Below are 19769 nucleotides of genomic sequence, written 5' to 3' on the forward strand. Positions count from 1 at the left end.
AAGTGGAGAACAACTGCAGAAAGCTGCAACACAAAGGGATTGGGGTACTTGTGCATGAAACACAGGAAGTTAGCACACAGGTAATCAGGAAGGCTAATAGAATGTTGACCCTTATTTCAACAGGGTTGGAGTATATGAGTAGGGAAATCTTTCTGAAACAGTACAAGATGCTGGTAAGACCACATCTGGAATACTGTAAACAAAATTGGTTTCCTTATTTTGAGGAAAGATATCATCTAATTGGACACATTTCAGAGAAGGTTTACGAGGATGATAGCTGGTATGAAGGGAATGTCTTATGAGCAAAGGCTAAACAGTTCGGGACTCCATTCACTGGAATTTAGCAGAGTGAGAGATGAAATGTGTAGGAGTCTTAAGAGGCTTGATAGGGTAAATGCCAAGAGGATTGGAGGGTCTAGGACCAAAGGGCACAGCCTTAGAATAAAGGCTTGTCAGTGAGTTTTGAGAGGATTTGTAGCTCAGGTTGAGGTTCTGGATGTAGGTTTGCTCGCTGAGCTGGAAGGTTCATTTTCAGACGTTTCATCACCATAATAGGTAACATCATCAGTGAGCCTCCAGACAAAGCACTGCTGATGATTGTTGCTTTCTATTTATATGTTTGCATTTTTTTGGGTTGGTGATGTCAGTTTAAGACTGAGATGAAGGAGCATTTCTTTTCTCAGAGGGTTGTAATTCTTAGGAACTCTTTGCCACAGTTCGATTTTCATACAATCATAATTGCCTTTATTTCAGTTTAAAATACTACACTTGAAGTCAATCTTCACTTTCTCAAACTAAAAGTAAAATTCTATCATACTATCTTTGTTGTTCAATCATACTCTTTGCCACAGTTCTGTTTTCATGCAATCACAATTGCCTTTATTTCAGTTTAAAATACTAGACTTGAAGTCAATCTTCACTTTCTCAAACTAAAAGAAAAATTCAATCATACTATGTTTGTTGCACACAGTACTAGGTCATTCATTTATCTTATCTCTTTGTACGATATCAGATCTAGTACAGCCTAACATCTGGTTAGCTCCTGAGTATATTATCCTAAGAAACTATCTGACAAATCCAGTCTGTAAACTCATCTCCGTTGCTTTTGCCCATCCAATATTTCCAGTCTATTTGCAGATTAAAATACCGCATAATTATTGCTGTACCTTTATGATAAATTCTCATCATATTTCCTTTATACCCCACCCTACATTGAGTCACTATTAGGGGGCCTGTATATCATTCCCACCAATCTCATCTATTCGACCCAAACTAAACTAGTTTCACTTGCCTGCATTTGGTCTATATCCCTTTAAACCTTTCCTAATCATGTACCCGTCCAAATGTCTTTTAAATATTGTAACTGTACCTACATTTACTACTTCCTCTGGCAATTTGTTCTGCATACAAACCACCCTCTGTCAAAAAGTTGCCCCTCAGCTCCCTTTTAAATCTTTCTCCTCTCATTTTAAAAATATGTTCCCTAGTTTTAACTCCCCAATGGATCAAAGGGTCTGGTTTCATGTTGTTTGACACAATGTCTTGAATTTATCATTTTATAACTCTACTCAAATTGCTACTGCATCTTAGTATTATGAACTCAGGACATCCCTCTCTATTGTATTAATACTATCATTGATTAACACAGCTACACTACCACCTCTTTTTCTTGCTTTCTAACCTTCCTAAATGTTAAATAATCTTCTATGTTAAGGTCCAAATCACTTCAGTCCACTGTCATCTTTCTGTAATGGCTATTGCATTTTACTTACTTATATTTATGTGTACGTGTGCTCAGTTTTTTGTTTGCTATGTGCATTCAGATACAGAGCATTTAGTGATTATTTTTCTCGTCTTTTGAACAATCTGTGGACTTATTCATGGATTTGTACTCTACTCCTTCCTGTTTATTATTTTCCACATTAGCATGATTCTCTCTTGCCAAGTCTCTACGATTTAGTGTCCTCTCAAATTTGATCCTTTACCCCCATTACTTAATTTAAAACCCTTTCTTCTTTCTAGTTATTTGGTTTGTGATAGAACTGGATCTTGCTGAATACTTTCTGAAAATCCAAATGCACCATATCCACTATTCCCCTTTATCTATTCTGCTAGTTCCATTCATAAAAAAATTCCAACAAGGCTGGATAGGTTGGGACTTTTCTCACTGGAGTGTAGAAGGTTCAGAGGCGACCTTATAGAAGTTTAAAAAGTAATGACGGGTATAGACACAGTTAATGGTAGTTGTGTTTTCTGTAGAACAAAGAAAATTATAGCACAGGAACAGGCCCATTCAGCCCTCCAAGTCTATGCCAATCCAGATCCTCTATCTAAGCCTGTGACCTATTTTTGAAGGGTTTGTATCCCTTTGATCCCTGCTATTCATCTATCTGTCTAGATACATCTTAAATGACCCTATCATGCCCACCTCCACTGGCAATGCATTCCAGGCACCCCCACCCTCTGCATAAAGAACTCTCCTAAACTTTTCCCCCTCGCTTTGAACTCGTGATCCTGAGTAATTGAGTCCCACATTCTGGGAAAAAGCTTCTGGCTATCCACCTTGTCTATACCTCTCATGATTTTGTAGACCTCAATCAGGTCCCCCCTCAACTTGCTTCTTTCCAATGAAAATAATCCTAATCTACTCAACCTCTCTTTGTATCTAGCACCCTCCATACCAGGAAACATCCTGATCAGCCTCCTCTGCACCCTCTCCAAAGCATCCACATCCTTTTGATAATGTGGTGACCAGACCTGTACGCGGTATTCCAAATGTGGCCTAACCACAAGTCTTATACAACTGTAACATGACCTGCCAACTCTTGTACTCAATACCCCATCTGAAGAAGGAAAGCATGCCATATGCTGCCTTGACCACTCTATTGACCTGCGTTGTCACCTTCAGGGAACAATGGACCTGAACACCTAGATCTCTGTACATCAATTTTCCTCAGGACTTTTCCATTTTGGATCTTCCAAAATGCATCATCTTGCAATTACCCAGACTGAACTTCTCAGCCCAACTCTCCAATCTATCTATATTCTGCTGTATTCTCTGACAGTCCCCTTCACTATCTGCTACTCCACCAGGATTTAAAGACTTGGAGACATATTTTTAAGATGAGAAGAGAAGGACTTCAAAAAAGATGTCAGGGATAAATTTTTTACAGAGGGTGGTTTGCATGTGGAATGAACTCCCTGCCCTGTGGAAGTGGTAGATGTGCGTACAATTAGAGTGTTTAAAAGATAATTACACGAATCGGAAAGGCTTGGAGCGATATAGGGCAGGAGTAGGCAGGTGGGACGAGTTTGTACATGGACAACTAATTTGACACATTTGCTGCTGAGGAAAACCTTTCAGCGAAATATCAATGGGGACAAACCCTCATTACTAATAAAATATTAAAACACAAGAGATTATATGTGAGATTACATTGCCCTCACGTCTTTTTAAAAATCTTTCTCCTCTTGAAATCAGTAGAGTGGGAGAAACTCCTGGCTTCCATTGACGGATGGACGAGATCCCAGAAGACATTAATTCAAGTGATTGGCGAAAGATGCGAGGAGGAAAATCTTTTTTTTTCAGGCGGTAAGTGATCAGGGTGCGGTGGAGGCTTTCGAAAGAGAGTTACATAAGGAGGAAAGGGTTTCTGGAAGGTTAGGGGGGCGTTAGGTGAGGGAGACTGGCTCTCGGTGTTGATGCTCTTGAGGCAGCAGGGAGACTTCGGGCCGAATGGTCTCCTGCGCTGTGGATAACGTTCTCCCATTTCCCCCCCGAATCCGTTCAGGCGGCAGGCGAGCTCGAGCTGTTGACTTGAGGAGGGGGGGGGGTCGGGGGCGGAGTCGGAGCGCGAGCCGGGTGTGTGGGTGTGGGGGGGGGGGGTCGCAATTGAAGTCAATCGGCGGACCCCCTCTGGTACCTATTAATAGCCGTCACGCAGCCGCTTTCCGCCTATTTGCCGAGCGCGTGTGAAGCAGGTGGGTATCGGGCGGCCCTTTCGCTCGACGCATTGACCATCTGCCGGCGATAACCACCATCTGCTCCGTCGAGAGGGTGAGAAGGTGAAGCCGTGAAGGAAACAGCGGGGTTTGTGGTGCTGATGGTGCGATTGAGTTTAAGGGAACGGAAGCTGCGGGCTAGCTCCGTTAGATTTCGGCGGTCGGTGACTGGTCTCGGCTCGATTTGGCTAATTCCAGGGGGCTCTCCGACCCCTAATATTTTGATTCCCTGTTACGGGAGCTGCCGAAACAGCCTTTCTCTCTCTATCTCTCCCTCTGTCTCTCTTCCACCGCCGTTCGCGTCTGTGACATCGTTAGAATAAAACCAGCGAGGTTAGCCGACAGGTGGGCGGCGTTCCTTGTGTGTGCGCGCTCTTTATTTTGTGAAGATGTTTCTCTTGGCCATTTTTCCTTTTAAACGTTGGTTATGGTGCAGCGAAGATTGAGTAAATCTTATTACTGACTGTGTGTCCGGAGGAGGGGGTGGGGGGAGGGAGCCGCGGCTCGGTGTCCGCTAGTGAGAAAATGGCCGGTGTGTCCGTGCGGTTATTGTCAGTCAAAATGGAGGAGAGCAACATGGAAAAGGGGGGGGGGGAGGCGTGTCAGAGAGGGAAAGGCTAAAGGTATCTTTATTATTGTAACAATTCGGAGAAATGGACAAACATGCGCTTAAAAAGGAGGGAAAGCAGCTGGAGGTCGAGAGAGGCGCTCTCTCTTATTCAGAAGATCGTTGTCTTTTCGAGTAAACCAACTGCCTCCTGTAATTTGAAGACTTGGAGGGCTGCATCGAGTTGCTGCTTGCTTAACTTTTAATTGTTGACCAATTTAACCCCCATCCCTGGTCCCTTTTAGGGCTGAGGCAGCATCCTTTGGCAAAAGCAATGGGTAAGGAAAAGATCCACATCAACATTGTTGTGATTGGCCATGTGGACTCTGGCAAGTCCACCACCACTGGCCATTTGATCTACAAATGTGGTGGCATTGACAAGCGAACTATTGAGAAGTTTGAGAAGGAAGCTGCTGAGGTGAGAAAGCAAGATCAACTCTATAATTGTTGTTGTACTGTTGGAAAGTTACCTTGTACGGTTCTAGCATTAAAAATGTGATGAGTATGACAATATTGTAAATGCCATGTAGGATACTGAACAAACTTGCATTATACTGAAATGTCTCTTTTTAACCCTCCCACTTCAGTTGTATCCATCACTGCAACTAGACACGAAGTTACTATTCTGTTTTTGTGGATCCGAGCTCTTGAAAAATGAGAATGAAACTACCAAAGTCAATGGTAGGCTAAATTCTGAAGAGAATCCAAGGTGTTGCATCTGTAGAATCAGCAGGATTTGCACTTATCTATCTCCTTTTTTTCCTCCATTTTTGCTAAGCTTTATTATTACTGAAGGCTACTAATGTACCACATGTGGTACTGTTTTCTGGCTTTTGGGTGGAAAGAAAATAAACCTTTGAGTATACAAGTTCAAATCCAGTAACCATTAGTAGCTAGTGTTTGATTCGAGTATGATCCAAATTCCTTTGCCAATTAAACTGAAACTAGAATGAGATATATGTCCCAATTTGTTCTGGCCTGGAAAGAGCTAGAGTGCTCAAAGGGTTAAATTGCTTATTGGTCTTGCATGATTGGAGCATTGAATTACCAGGATTCCTACACAAGCATGTTACTATCATTGTCTTGTTTGCATTTTCTTTCTTTAGAGAAGCATCTGAATAAAAAATCCTGGAGTAGGTTGTGCTTAAAGGATTTGGATTCTGAGTAGCTATATTGATTGGATGGTTGGCTGATCTAATCTGTGCCGTTTTTGATTATTTTCATTTTAAAAGGAAACTAATGTAAGCAAATTTGAAAATTTAAAGCTACCCTATATGGGTGGGAGAAAACTTTCAAGCATTATTTTGTTTAAAATGTTGCTTATGTGTATCTAACTTAATTACATGCCTCTGACAGGTCTGTGACATGTTTGATCTTTGGTCAGGTGCAACAGTTGTAGTATACTATCAGAAGAAATCACTTGGGTGTATTGAAACTTAACCAACTGTCAGTTGGTTTAAAAAAAACAATTTGAATTATTTTTGGTAAGGCTGCATTTCCATTAGAGTTTGACTTATTACTTTTGTTAGCCTGAGATTGATCTAGAATAGAGTTCAGAGGAACGCTGCTTGAAATATATTTGTTGTGGTTCTGTTCACCGAGCTGGGAATTTGTGTTGCAGACGTTTTGTCCCCTGTCTAGGTGATATCCTCAGTGCTTGGGAGCCTCCTGTGAAGCGCTTCTGTGATCTTTCCTTCAGCATTTGTAGTGGTTTGAATCTGCCTTTTCCGGTTGTCCGTTCCAGCTGTCCGTTGCAGTGGTCCGCATATTGGGTCCAGGTCGATGTGCTTATTGATTGATTGAATCTGTGGATAAGTGCCTTGCCTCTGGGAATTCCCTGGCTGTTCTCTGTTTGGCTTGTCCTATAATAGTAATGTTGTCCCAGCTATCCTTAGTAGCCACACATGCAGATGACAAGCAACATGAATTCAACTGGGACAACACTACTATTATAGGACAAGCCAAACAGAACAGCCAGGGAATTCCTCGAGGCATGGCACTCATCCACAGATTCAATCAATAAGCACATCAACCTGGACCCAATAAACCAACCACTGCAACGGACAGCTGGAACTGACAACCGGAAGCGGCAGATTCAAACGACTACAAATGTCGGAGGAAAGATCACAGAAGCACTTCACAGGAGGCTCCCAAGCACTGAGGATGACACCTAGACAGGGGACGAAACGTCTGCAACACAAATTCCTAGCTCGGCGAACAGAACCACAACAACGAGCACCCGAGCTACAAATCTTCTCTCAAACTTTTGAAATATATTTGAAATTCTATCTTTGCAGAATTTGTGTTGAAGTTAGGTACACATTCTGTATAAACTGCAAACAAAAACAGTTCTCATAGTGCAGAAGGACATTGTTCAATTTGTCTCGTCATCCTGGTTTTCTTGAGAGAAACTTGGCTGAAACTTTTTTCTCATAATTGAAATCGCAATCCCAGAGCCATTTCTGTAACTTTTTTTTTCTGTATGTTCTCTATAAGTCTCCACATTTTTCAAAATGTAATGCCCACTGAAGTGCTGGAGAAGAATCACTGCACCTGAAACATTGACTGTTTTGTCTCTCTAGTTGCTGCCAGATCTGCTGAGTTTCTTCAGTTTCTGTTTTTGTTTCAGATTTTCAGCATCTACAGTTATTTTTTGGTTGTGTTTTATGAAGACAGTTAACTTCCTTGCTTTTTTATTGTATCTTAATTAAAGCCCAAGATTCGATTATGGCTTACTGACCACTTTCTCAACATGCCCTGCCATCTTCAACATTTATGTTCAATTTTTTTTTCTGTTCCTGTATGCTATTTTAGAATGATCACTTTTATATTGCTTTTAATCATTTAGTCCCATCAAAATCTTTTATTTCATCTTTGTTTATACTTGCCATCAACCTGTACAGCTTTAGAGCTGTAACAAAAATAAGAACAGGAATAGGTCATTCAGCCATCCAGCATTTTATATGATGATGGCTGATCATCCAACTCTACTTATTTCTGCTTTCCCCTATTCCTCTGTCCTAAATAGCTTACCCTATATCGTTGAGTTGTCATTATCTTCCTTTTGGTGGTGTTCCAAGATTTGTCAATTGTAAATTTTGAATTTGTGCTATGTATGTCCATATCTAATCAATGATACCCATGAACAGCAATTGGTTTAACACTGATCCCTGGAGAACTTCCCTATTCACTGTCCAGCAGTTAGAAAAAGAAATGGTCACCATTGCTGTTTCCTATTATTCTGGTTACCATGCTGTCATTCTTTGCCCACAGGCTTCAACTTTGCTGGCAAGACTGTTATGTGACACTGTCTAATGCCTTTTGGAAGTTCTTGTATGCCACACAACACTTAGCAAAAGCTGAATAAACTGCAGATGCTGGAAATAGTTACAAAAGTAGAAATTGCTGGAAATCAGACTCAGCAGGTCTGGTAACATTTGTGTTTTGGTCCTGTGACCCTTTTCTTCAAAATAGTTATAAAGGGTCATTAGATCCGAAATGTTAACTCTGCTTTCTCTCCACAGATGCTGCCAGAGCTGAGTTTTTCCAGTAATCTGTTTTTGTTTCTGATTTCCAGCATTCGCAGTTCTTCTGGGTTTTGTTTGTATAGACTTTTGCAAATCTGTCAGTTGAATTATGGTATCATTTGCTTCTAAATGGTTTTTGTTTTCAAAATATTTGTTTCACTGAATTGAAAAGAAACAAGTAGGACTAGCCTCTACAGTAGAAATGAATAACAACTTTCACATTTTTTTTGACCCAGAAACACTGCTCTTGCCAAAATTACAACTCCTTAGGAAACCAGTGCATCTGCTGAACTTGGTTTGTACTAGCCCTTCCTTCCAAGGGAAAAGTGAACAAAAACTGTGAGAAAACACTATCTTTGCTGTCTTGTCAATTCTGGATAAACCACCAATACCTCATGACATCTGGACGGTTATCTTCACATCCAATGGCCTTGTATGAACATTGGAACCCCAGTTTCATTCCTGTGAATACTAGCAATTTTCAATGATTGATTTGTGATTATTATAAGAGAATGCGGCCATCATAGTTCACAACAGTTTATGCTAGGGGCTTATTTTCTCCTGGTAAAAGCTAGATAAAGATGTAAGCAATATTATCTCCAACAGTTAGAACTGTTACTGGAGACCTCTAAAGAAGTACAGGACAGATTCGAGTATACGTTTGCGTTCTGCAGAAGGGGAACAGGCAGGGAGATTGACATAGAATTTCAACAGTACAGTTATACTAAGCTTTGTGGTCTTGAATCTTTGCGAAACAATAACTTATTGTGGCTTTGGTCCGTAAAACATTGTGATAAGTGCTGATGTAAAAATCTAGTGGTTAGTGTACAACATTAATCTGCATGACTAAGATTTGCTTTTATAATTTTGCCTTTGTAGCGTGTTTTAATTTATCAAAATCTTTCGACACTAAAATTGTGTTTCTATATAATTGTAGTATTCTGTATTGGCTTGCAGCAACTCTAGTGTACAATAACTATCTATTCTTCCAGATGGGCAAGGGGTCCTTTAAGTATGCCTGGGTGTTGGACAAGTTGAAGGCTGAACGTGAACGTGGTATTACAATTGACATTTCTCTCTGGAAATTTGAAACCAGCAAGTATTATATTACCATTATTGATGCACCTGGTCACAGAGATTTCATTAAAAACATGATTACTGGTACTTCTCAGGTATGTCAAGTTAAGAACCACCAGGGCAACATTTTTGAAAAAATGACACTAGTAAGTGATTTCTATAATGTTTATTTGTTGTTTTAAAGGCTGACTGTGCTGTATTAATCGTTGCGGCTGGTGTTGGTGAATTTGAAGCTGGCATATCTAAAAATGGCCAGACTCGGGAGCATGCTCTTCTGGCCTACACGTTGGGTGTGAAACAGCTCATTGTTGGAGTGAATAAGATGGATTCTACTGAACCCCCATATAGCCAAAAAAGATATGAAGAGATTGTTAAAGAAGTCAGCACTTATATCAAGAAAATTGGTTACAATCCAGACACTGTAGCATTTGTACCGATCTCTGGCTGGCATGGTGACAACATGCTGGAGGCTAGTTCTAATGTGAGTAAGTTTGGGACTATTGTTTTAAAAAGCTATTTAATTTGTAGCAACCTTGTGCAATCTTAAATATTGGTGAAGGTGCTACCTTTACTGATGGCCATGATCATGTTGGGCTAATGGGAATTTTGCCCACTGTTCAGAGACACTGGGACCCTTGGGAATTCTGTTGGACCTTCCCTGTGGAATTGAGTGCCTTTCAGGCAATTAAATAACGTTTCTCATGATTAGTCTACTGTGGTGTAGACCCCACACTGCTGCTGCCACTCAAAAGTTAGCAACTTTTCATTGTTAGCACTGGAGTTGTGGTGATGTAATCTACCTAATAGAGGGCCACGATCATCATGGCATCCAAGCCAGCAGCAGTGAGGGTGAGTTGGAAGCAGGAATTTTGAGGTAAATTCAATTATCCTACATCAACTCTTCTTACCTTACTACCAGTTAGGGAGGTGTTGCAGTTGCCAACTGATGATTGAGTTTACCTAATTGTGGATGAGGGTTCAGGTCAATGTTTTTTGCATTTAACAGGAAGGTTGGAGTTAATCTAATTGAGTTGATTGCCTCTTCCAAAGTTATGTACCCTAGTTGTCTTATTTGTTTTTGTGGAATCTACTGATAATAAAGGAAAATTATCCATAGACTATATTGCTGTTCAGTAGTAGGAAGTAAACATTCAAGGTGCTTCTTTTACACAGATGACTTGGTTCAAAGGTTGGAAGATCAACCGTAAGGAAGGTAATGCTAATGGAGTTACTTTGTTGGAGGCTTTAGATTCTATCCTCCCACCACAACGGCCAACAGAAAAACCTCTTCGTCTTCCTCTGCAAGATGTCTACAAAATTGGTGGCAAGTATTACAGTATTCAGATCTGAATGTTGTCAAGTGGCTGTTTTGAAGCAAAATATATTCTTCATTTCTCTGTTTAAAATTTAGTGGTAGATTTTTTCCCTGTATGAAAATAATCCATCAGTGGATGTCAGAAAAGATAATTTGACAAAGGTACAAATGCTAATTTAAATTTGGATACTCTCCAGTTAACCCATCTTCTATAGGTATTGAGACTAAGCAAATTCTTTCCTGATCACTGCTGTTTTCAACTGAAATTCTGAAACAAATAGCTCTAATAAGCTTTTTGAATATCAAAGAAGCTGAAAGTGAGCAAACCTGTAATCCATGTCTCTGACTAAGTAAAAATAAAATGCATACCTTACTTGCATTGTGGTATGATGAAACCAGGAGGGAACACAAGTAATAACTTTAGAAATATTGTGATCTGAATGATCACTGTAACCACTCAAGTAATAGTGATATTTGAATCCAAGGCCTTTTTTTAAGAAACAATTTTAATTGGTGATGCTATGGAACTTTGATTTTGCTAAGTGTACATTTGGGTTGGCAAGCTGGAACACTGATCTTTAAAGTATGAACTTTCTATGTTCACTTGCAGGTATTGGTACTGTACCAGTGGGTCGTGTTGAAACTGGTATTCTGAAACCTGGAATGGTAGTGACATTTGCACCTGTAAACGTGACAACAGAAGTAAAATCTGTTGAAATGCACCATGAAGCCCTGACTGAAGCTATGCCGGGTGACAATGTTGGCTTCAATGTTAAAAATGTATCTGTAAAAGATGTTCGCCGTGGGAATGTTGCTGGGGATAGCAAGAATGACCCACCGATGGAAGCTGCCAACTTCACTTCACAAGTCAGTGCTTTGGCATTGTTTTCTATTAGTCCAGATTATTTACAGGATTGTTCTTTGACATTGAATGGAAACCTGTATTGTCCCTTCATTTTATTTTTAAATTTTCAGTTTTTAGTGGCAAGTTGCTATCTTTGGCAAGGCCAACATTCCATATCCGTCTCTAGTTCCACCAGGGAAGGTGGTAGTGAGCTACCTTATTGAACTGCTGCAAACTGTATGGTGTAGGGATACCTCCAGTGCTGTTCAGAAATCATTTTGACCTGGTGACATTGAAGGAATGGTAATAATGCTCAGTCAGGGTGGTGTATGGCTTAGTGCAGATGGCGGTGATGTTACGGTTAGAAATCACATCCAGTCACAGTTTCAAAATGCATTTTGAGGTTGGGGCAACAGAAGTTGGAATGATGACTGCTTGTATCTGAAATTTTTCGGAATCAAGTCATTGTTTGGCAATCATATTAATTGAGTTTTGATGGTTAAGAAAATATTGCCTTATTATCAGGACTTTATCTATAAGCTGTGCTTCCTAGCAGACGTATTGGCAGATATCACCTTGGCTGTATTGTCAGAATCATGGAATCCCTACAATGTGGAAGGTGGCTATTAGGCCCATAATGTCCACACTGATCCTCTGAGTGTCCCATCCAGACCCACCCATCCCTGTCACCCTGTTAATCCACCTAGCCTAAATATCCCTGGGCACACTATGGGCAGTTTAGCATGGCCACTTCTATTTGTTTTCACCTGGCAATGTAGGCACCAGCTTCAGCTGTTTAAATGTTTCAAAGTACACATTTTGAGGCATACTCCTCAATTTTTCTAATTACAGAATAGACCATGGGTACACTAGCGTGGCAACTGATGTAAGTTTGTTGCTGACTCCGTCCAACCAATAGCAACTTCATCAGGCCTCCTAACTTTAAGCTTAGTTTTCCCCAGAAATTATGTTCCCTCCGTTCTGCTGTTCTGTGGGTTGCTTGTGCATCTTTAATTTTCTGGTGTTCTTTTTCAAGATGCATATTTTTTGCTATTTTGCACCTATGCTGTTCCACTCACTTTGTTTTTCACTGTTCCTGTCTTCTCCATCCTGTGTATCTTCAAAAGGTCAGTGTGAATTCCTTGTTCTGTATGACTGCAACAGGTGTTGCATCAAGTTTCTTCTTAGATTTTGTTTTCTACCTTCCTCTGTTTCTATACTGAGTTACCTTTTTATGGTGATTTTTGTCTTCCACCTGTACTTTTTTTCTGGGTTTATTGCTGCCTTTTCCTCAATCTCTTTTGGCTGCAACCCTGAATCTTTTTAATTTTATGTGACCTGTTACACTCATTATGAACATTAATTAGGTAAGGACGTCTGTTATTTCATTATTGCTCTATGCCCTCAATTACCTTCCCTATCCAATATTGTTTTCCTGTCCTTGGGAGAAATAAGCTCTTTCCCTCTTGGGTCTTGACGACTACTAAATTGCCAATATTTGGCCTGGAGCATCATTCACTAGATTACACTTGACAACCTTAATGTCACATCAACATTAAATATTTACTGTCTTGACTGAATTGTTCCTCATACTTCCTTCATCTTTGATTTTGTTAAACCAAAGAATGTATGTCTTTGGTAATTTACTTTAATTATCACCACCTCTAGCTGGACACTTCAAAGCATTGTCAATTATCCTGTTGATCATTAAAACTGTTGACCTATTCGATGAACATTTGGGCATGAAAATATAATCTTTACTTCTCTTCAATGTAAACTATGTTCTTGAATGTCCCTTGCCTTCAGTAATAAATGTGAGGAGCTTCATGGATTTTTTTTTGTCACAAAATTCAAGACTGGTCAACTTTTGCTGTTTCTCTCCTTACCCAGTTCAATAAGACAAATGTATTATCCTCTCACCTGATGTCCTGAATCTATTCCATCTCTTAGAGTCCACTCCCCTTCCTCTCCTATTCTGAACAGAATTGCTGACCAATTAACATTCCTTTAGAGCTTTCACATTGATTACTGTTAACAGCTCCTCCTTCTCCATTTTTAGTTCCCTCCGAAATTTACTATCCTCAAAGTGATGAGCTTTGCAGTCATTTTTAAAGTTACCTTGCATGTATGCAACTTCAAGGGAATGTTGCTAATGCGTGGTGAGCTGCATAGTATTTAAGCCACATGAGAACACAGCACTTGATAGAACATTGGTCATCACTACTTAAATTCTGCATTTAACCTCATTTTATTTCCCTCTGAATTTCTTGAATTTACTTGTAGTGTCTAAATCTGTGTGGTTACTTTCTCAACTCAATGTTTGAAACCTTCCAATGAAGTTTCTAGTCCAGTAACAGCTTGAAATGACTGAGTCTACACATTCTTTTGTGATAAAGCTGACTACTTCACTCTCCTTCCAAATCCTGTTTACTGTTATCAAGCTGTCTTAGCTTTGTCTATTCTTATCTATCCTGTTGTAGCTAGAAAATCCACTATAGAGGATTCTCCCCTTGTTCTGTTACTTATTCTTTCCTTGGCCCCTTTAACTTCTCATCTACATTTATACAGTTAGCTTTTGGTGATACCTTCTAAGACTATAGACCAGAAGCCATATATGTGCTAGTGACATTTGGTTCTCGCCACCACCCTCCATGGACCTCCTACTTGTCAAGCTGCATGTCTGAACAGATGGCTTCTCCAGTTAAATATTGGGAGATCTGTATAGGCAGTATCTTACAGTTCCCAACAGTTTGTTCCCTGACAGCAGTTTTCATTCTTTGTAACCAGTCTTAAACTGAGCATGATCATTCATGATCTTGGTGTTTGTATTTGATCATGTTTCAAACATAATTTACATAATCACCAACACTGCCTATTTCCACTGGTTGCATTATTCAACTCTGACTCAGCTCAGCTTATTTGCTTAGACTTGTATCTCTAGACTTGATTTATTCAATGTGCTCCTGACCAACCTCTCATTTTTTTTTTCCATCCTCCAATGTTTTAATTATCCACATCTTCATGTCTTGATTATACTGCTCAACCATTGTTCTGTGCTTTTTGATCTGCATTGGCTCCAAGTCAAACAGACCTGGATTTTAGAGTCCTCCACTTTTTAATTTTTTTTGTTTTCAAATTGCTTTGTGGCCAACTGTTGCCCGTATCCAATTTTCCTATGTTCTCAGTTTTGCTTCTCCATTGGCAGCCATATTTTCAGTTGTTTTGCTCTTGATGTCTGAAATTCCCTCTGTAAACTCTGTTTCTGTGCCTTATTTCCTTAAAGTATTTATTAAATCTGTCTTTATTTTAAAAAACTTTTTTAAGATCTTTGCCTGTGGCTGTATGTTTACTGTTAATTCTCTCATGCTTGGGATGTTTTAAATATACTACGTTAAAGTTTCTCCTCTTCTAAAAAATATTTTCCCTGAAGTTTATTACATAATGAAAACTGATTTTCTTTTAATGCAGGTAATCATTTTGAACCACCCAGGACAGATTGCTGCTGGTTATGCTCCTGTCTTGGATTGCCATACTGCTCATATTGCTTGCAAGTTTGCTGAGTTAAAAGAGAAAATTGACCGTCGCTCTGGAAAGAAGCTAGAAGACAACCCCAAATCTCTGAAGTCTGGGGATGCTGCCATTGTGGAAATGATTCCTGGGAAGCCCATGTGTGTTGAGAGCTTCTCTGAATACCCACCTTTGGGTAAGTAAAACTGCATACTTGTTCACGGACTGTCAAATTAAACTTGAACGTAACCATACTTTTAAAAATATTCCAGGTCGTTTTGCAGTTCGTGACATGAGACAAACTGTAGCGGTTGGTGTCATCAAAGCTGTTGAGAGAAAGGCTACTGGTGCTGGCAAAGTAACCAAGTCTGCCCAAAAGGCTCAGAAAAGCAGATGAATTCGAGATTTGTCAGTTGCCACTTCAGCCTCCGCAGTTGGAAGCCAAGGTTTAGAGTGGATGATCACAGTTTACCATTTAAGCTCCATAATAAAAGACTGGTTAATCAAAATGCATCGTAAATACTTCCGAAGGAAAAGGATTGTGGACCATTTCATTAATCTACGTTGTAGCAGTTTTAAGTTATTAGTTTTAAAAGCTGTACTTTTAAGTGAAAACCAACGCCTTGACAATTCTGTCATAGAAATTAAAGCTGTTAAACATGATTTTGAATCTGGTTTTCTCCATTTTTCTGAGACTATGACTCCAGAACACACTCACTTATTCCTTTTTTTTAAACTTCTAAAAATCTGTCTTTTGTCTTTTTCCTGTTCTTATTCTTTGCCACCATGACGATAAATGCTTTTGCATCATAGCCTGTGGTCTCGTGGCATTATTGCTAGACTGTTAATCCAGATACCCATGTAATGTCCTGGGTACCCATGTTTGAATCCCGCAATGGCAGATAGTGGAATTTGAATTTAATAAAAATTGAGTGAAGAGTCTAAAGATAGTCATTGTCAGAAAAACCTGTCTGATTCACTAATGTTTCCTTTTAAGTGAGGAAACTGCATCCTTAACTGGTCTGGCTTATATGTGACTGCAGAACTGCAGCAATATGTCTATCTCTTTTGGGCAGTTGGGGATGGGCTGTGATTTGCTGGCCTAGCCAGTAGCACCCATTTCCTGTGATTAAACTAGTTAAAAGAAAACCAAGTGTATATCTCGAAGGAAGATGTGGAGCTAGGGCAAATACTACTAGAAATCATGGGTTTTTGTTGATTTTTAAAGTTGCAATTCATGACACTAACTATTGTGATAAACTGCTCAGGTTAGTGCCTTTACGTCATTTCCAGGTATCTATTCTATCACTTGCAATTATTTTACTAGAGTTAGTTTACTTGAAGGCATAATTGCATACTGGTGGTTACACTGGAGTAGTAACAAGTTCCGCTATGTTTTAATGCTTTACTAATTTGTACATTACTGCTAGACAAAGACTGCCAGACAGTTCTTGCAAAAGTTGAAGGTCAAGTTACCATAGTCCTGGCAGACCATGGGGCTGCTCTTCTCTAGAGATACCGCTGGTGGTTTAAACTGAGGATCACCATGCTTTAGGCTAGGGAACAAGTTGAAAAGGAGTCCATGGTAAGCTCAGCAGGTATAGCAACTCAACCCATGCTATTGGCATTATTCTGTATTGAAAGCTAGGTATCCATCCAACAGTGGTAACCTTTTGTAAGCAATATTGAAAATACAGTTTGAAATCCAGTAATTTACTAACTTACTTCTGCAAATTTTGAAGTTAATCCATATTATAGTTTTCATAGTTTTTGTTAGCAATCATTATGTAAACATTTGACGTTTTGGGCAAAAGCCCTTCATCAGGAGTAGAGGCAGAGTGCCTGCAGAGTGGAGAGATCTCTCCACCCTGCAGGCACTCTGTCTCTATTCCGGATTGAAGGGCTTTTGTCCGAAATGTGTTTTTTTTTCTCTTCTGCTCCTCTGCTGCCTGAACTGCTGTGCTTTTCCAGTACCACTCTAATCTAGACTGGTTTCCAGCATCTGCAATCCTTGTTTTTCTTTTAAACCTATTATGTAAACATTTTCTGTAACAGTTGGTGCTCTCCATGGTCCTTTTAATTTTTGCTTTGAGCCCTATCTCTGTGAGGCCATAAATGGGAAGGATCAGTCAATGATTGATTGCTTCTCAAGAACTGGGGAGGAACCTTGAGACTTCCTTTTGAGAAGGATAAAAGGTCAGGGTTATGAGCAAGCTATTCACGAAACCTAGACACCTGAATGAAAATGCTTTGGCATATGCATTAGGGTCAGCAGTGTGATATCTCTTAAGCAGCATTGTGTCTGTAACCACTTCTTAGCTTGTGCATGTGGATTTATGAATGAGATGTGACTCTCATCTCTGCTTTCTCAGCAGTTTAAACTAATTAGTGCCTCTGTTACAGTTGGTAGTGCTGCTGTGCTAGTGATTTCAAGGTTGAGTGAATGTTTATGACCACATATTGCCTATAGTACTGAAGACTTCAGTTCCAAAACTGACCACCCCTCTATCAAACTTATTATATGGCATATACCATTGAACAATTTTCTACATTATCAGTAATGTTTTCTATAAAAGACAGGATGGCAATTGGGCTTCTCTTATCAGTCCATTTAATCAGCAGCAAAGTGATGAATAGCTTTGTTGGTAACACTATCAAATGAAAGTGAGTTTTGAGAAGATTTGTAGCTCAGCTTGAGGTTCTGGATGTAGGTTTGCTCGCTGAGCTGGAAGGTTCATTTTCAGATGTTTTGTTACCATACTAGGTAACATCTTCTGTGAGCCTCTGAGCAAGGCAGCACTTGCTTGGCTGCTATAACAAACTTTAAATCATTGGGGAAAATGTGGAATATGCACTAGTGCTCGGATGAACTCCAACAAAATATGTTATAGGAAGTCAATAATTTCAGCACTAGGATATTGTCAGGATTGTGCTGTAGTCCTGCTGTCTTTGGCTGATTCATTACTGACCTTTGCTCCAATTTAAAATAAAGCGGTAGTGCAAATTGCTGAGCAGCACACATCTGGCACAACTCTTCAGATACTAAAGCAGTCTCTGTCCAAATGCAGCAAGATCTGGGCAACATCTGGACTAGGGCTGATTAAGCAATTACTAGGCAACGTTCATCAGCAACAGGTAAGATAACAATCTCCCTTTTAATATTCAAAGGCACTGTCGGAGCTAAATTCACCCACTGATAATATCCTGGATGTTGCCACAGGACAAAACCTTCATTGTACCATTTTAACAAGCAAATATGAGACTCTGAACTCTGGTGATTCCTGAAGCCTATCTACCACCTGCAAGGCATAAGTCAGGTGTGTGATGGATTTCTTCCCATCTTTGGATGAGTACTGCCATTATAGCAGTCAAGAAACATGACACCATTCAAGACAAAGCAATTGCTTGGTTGGTACTCTGTTCACTTGTTTGGCCCCTCTCCCACTGATATGCAGTGGCAGTGGTGTATGCTGTTAACAAGTCACACTACAATAACTTGCTGTGACTTCTCCAACTTAGAGTAACATCAGTGTCAGAAACAAGCGACCGTTTCCTGAAACTTCCTCTCCAGGTGGTACTATCCAAATTTGGAATTGCATTACTGCTTCAATTTTTCCTGGGTAAAAATCCTGGAATTCCTTTCTAACACACCAGTGAATATTCCTACATTGTGTTCAAAAGGAGACTGGGTTCCATCTTCTGAATGACCGTTGTGAATGGGCAATGACTGCTGGCTTTGCTAGCAATGTTTATGTCCGTGAACAAATAAATACATTTTTCATCTTATCCTGATGTACCTGCAGACTTGCTATAGCTGACAGTCACACTGAGATTCAGTTTTTAAAGATAATTTGACTTGATTGTTTTTTTTCCTGTTAATTGAGATTATAAAAAGTTTTCTTTGAGGGAGAAAGCCATATTGCCCAGGTCAAAATTAATGTGTTTATAGTGACTTTTATGGATTAATTTAATGTAAATTGTGAAAACGCTGTGAGGCAAAAGGTTTTTACTCAAAGTTCCATGTTTTAAAGTTGTTTTGAAACTTAAAGCTCGTAACAGGCCTATGGTATGTATGTATGTAAAACTTTGGCGTTAGGTTTTGTGGACTTGAGTTTTTTAAGCTCAATTGGGATATTTGGGGATGATATTAAAACTCTAGGGGATGAATATTTTCTAATCAACCTGTTCAGCGATATAAGTTTCTGGAGCAGGTGGGATTTGAACCCACAGCTGCCAGCTCAAATGTAGGACATCACCATTGAGTACAAGTGCCCTCCCTGGGTGACACTGCATACCTTTGGCAGACACGCTATCTGCCTCATTGGTGCCCTGATATCTTGGTAAATGAAGCGTGACAAGCTGTGAAAGGGATAATCTCACAAAGCAAGTGAAAAAATTAATTAGGCAATGGTAGGAATTAATGTTACTAAAATGACCACATTTCAAGAAGCCAATTCAAGTTGTTGGCAGAAACAAAAACAGAAATTGCTGGCAAAGCTTAGCAGGTCTGGCAGCATCTGTGGGTAGAAATCAGAGTTAATGTTTTGGGTTGAGTGACCTGCAGAACTGATGGTAGCTAGGAAATGTTGGTATATAGGCAAATAATAGGGCAGGGACAGGCGTAAGGAGCAAATGATAGGTAGGGATAAGGCAGGGAGAGGGAAGAACAGTTGGTCAAAAAAGTGGATAATGATCTGACTATAAGGAGGAATAGCTATTAATGGGGACTGTTAGTGGTTAACAATAGGTTGTGTGTAGCACAGTCTGCTATTACATACAATCCATTGTTAGCCACTAACAATCTCCATTAATAGCTATTCACCCTCTTAGCCAGATCGTTATCCACTCTTTTGTCTATATGTTCTTCTCTCTTTCTTAGCTTATCCCCAC

General features: G+C 39.7%; 1 protein-coding gene across 7 annotated transcripts; it reads left to right on the forward strand.

Moving 5' to 3' along the window:
* Window positions 1–3867: 3867 nt before the first annotated feature.
* eef1a1a (eukaryotic translation elongation factor 1 alpha 1a) lies at window positions 3868–15542 on the forward strand. Of its 7 annotated transcripts, none has more exons than XM_072560115.1 (8): window positions 3868–3981; window positions 4855–5027; window positions 9129–9308; window positions 9398–9694; window positions 10387–10537; window positions 11139–11395; window positions 14841–15075; window positions 15152–15542. In XM_072560115.1, exons 2-8 carry the CDS (start codon window positions 4884–4886, stop codon window positions 15274–15276), a joined length of 1389 nt encoding a protein of 462 aa, XP_072416216.1. In that variant the 5' UTR covers window positions 3868–3981; window positions 4855–4883; the 3' UTR covers window positions 15277–15542. The 7 variants fall into 7 exon arrangements, with proteins under 7 accessions (XP_072416216.1, XP_072416181.1, XP_072416170.1 ...); XM_072560080.1 differs by having other exon boundaries at window positions 3883–4057; XM_072560069.1 differs by having other exon boundaries at window positions 3898–4065.
* Window positions 15543–19769: the final 4227 nt, after the last annotated feature.

Source organism: Chiloscyllium punctatum, chromosome 3 (genome assembly GCF_047496795.1).
Source record: "Chiloscyllium punctatum isolate Juve2018m chromosome 3, sChiPun1.3, whole genome shotgun sequence".
Classification (NCBI taxonomy): Eukaryota; Metazoa; Chordata; class Chondrichthyes; order Orectolobiformes; family Hemiscylliidae; genus Chiloscyllium; species Chiloscyllium punctatum.

Bases quoted from the DNA above. Each gene is read 5' to 3' on its own strand.
- eef1a1a (XM_072560115.1), top strand. From the start codon at position 4,884: ATGGGTAAGGAAAAGATCCACATCAACATTGTTGTGATTGGCCATGTG. The intron at 9,695-10,386 runs GTGAGTAAGTTT...TCTTTTACACAG, and splicing joins TGCTGGAGGCTAGTTCTAAT to ATGACTTGGTTCAAAGGTTG. The intron at 15,076-15,151 runs GTAAGTAAAACT...AAAATATTCCAG, and splicing joins CTCTGAATACCCACCTTTGG to GTCGTTTTGCAGTTCGTGAC.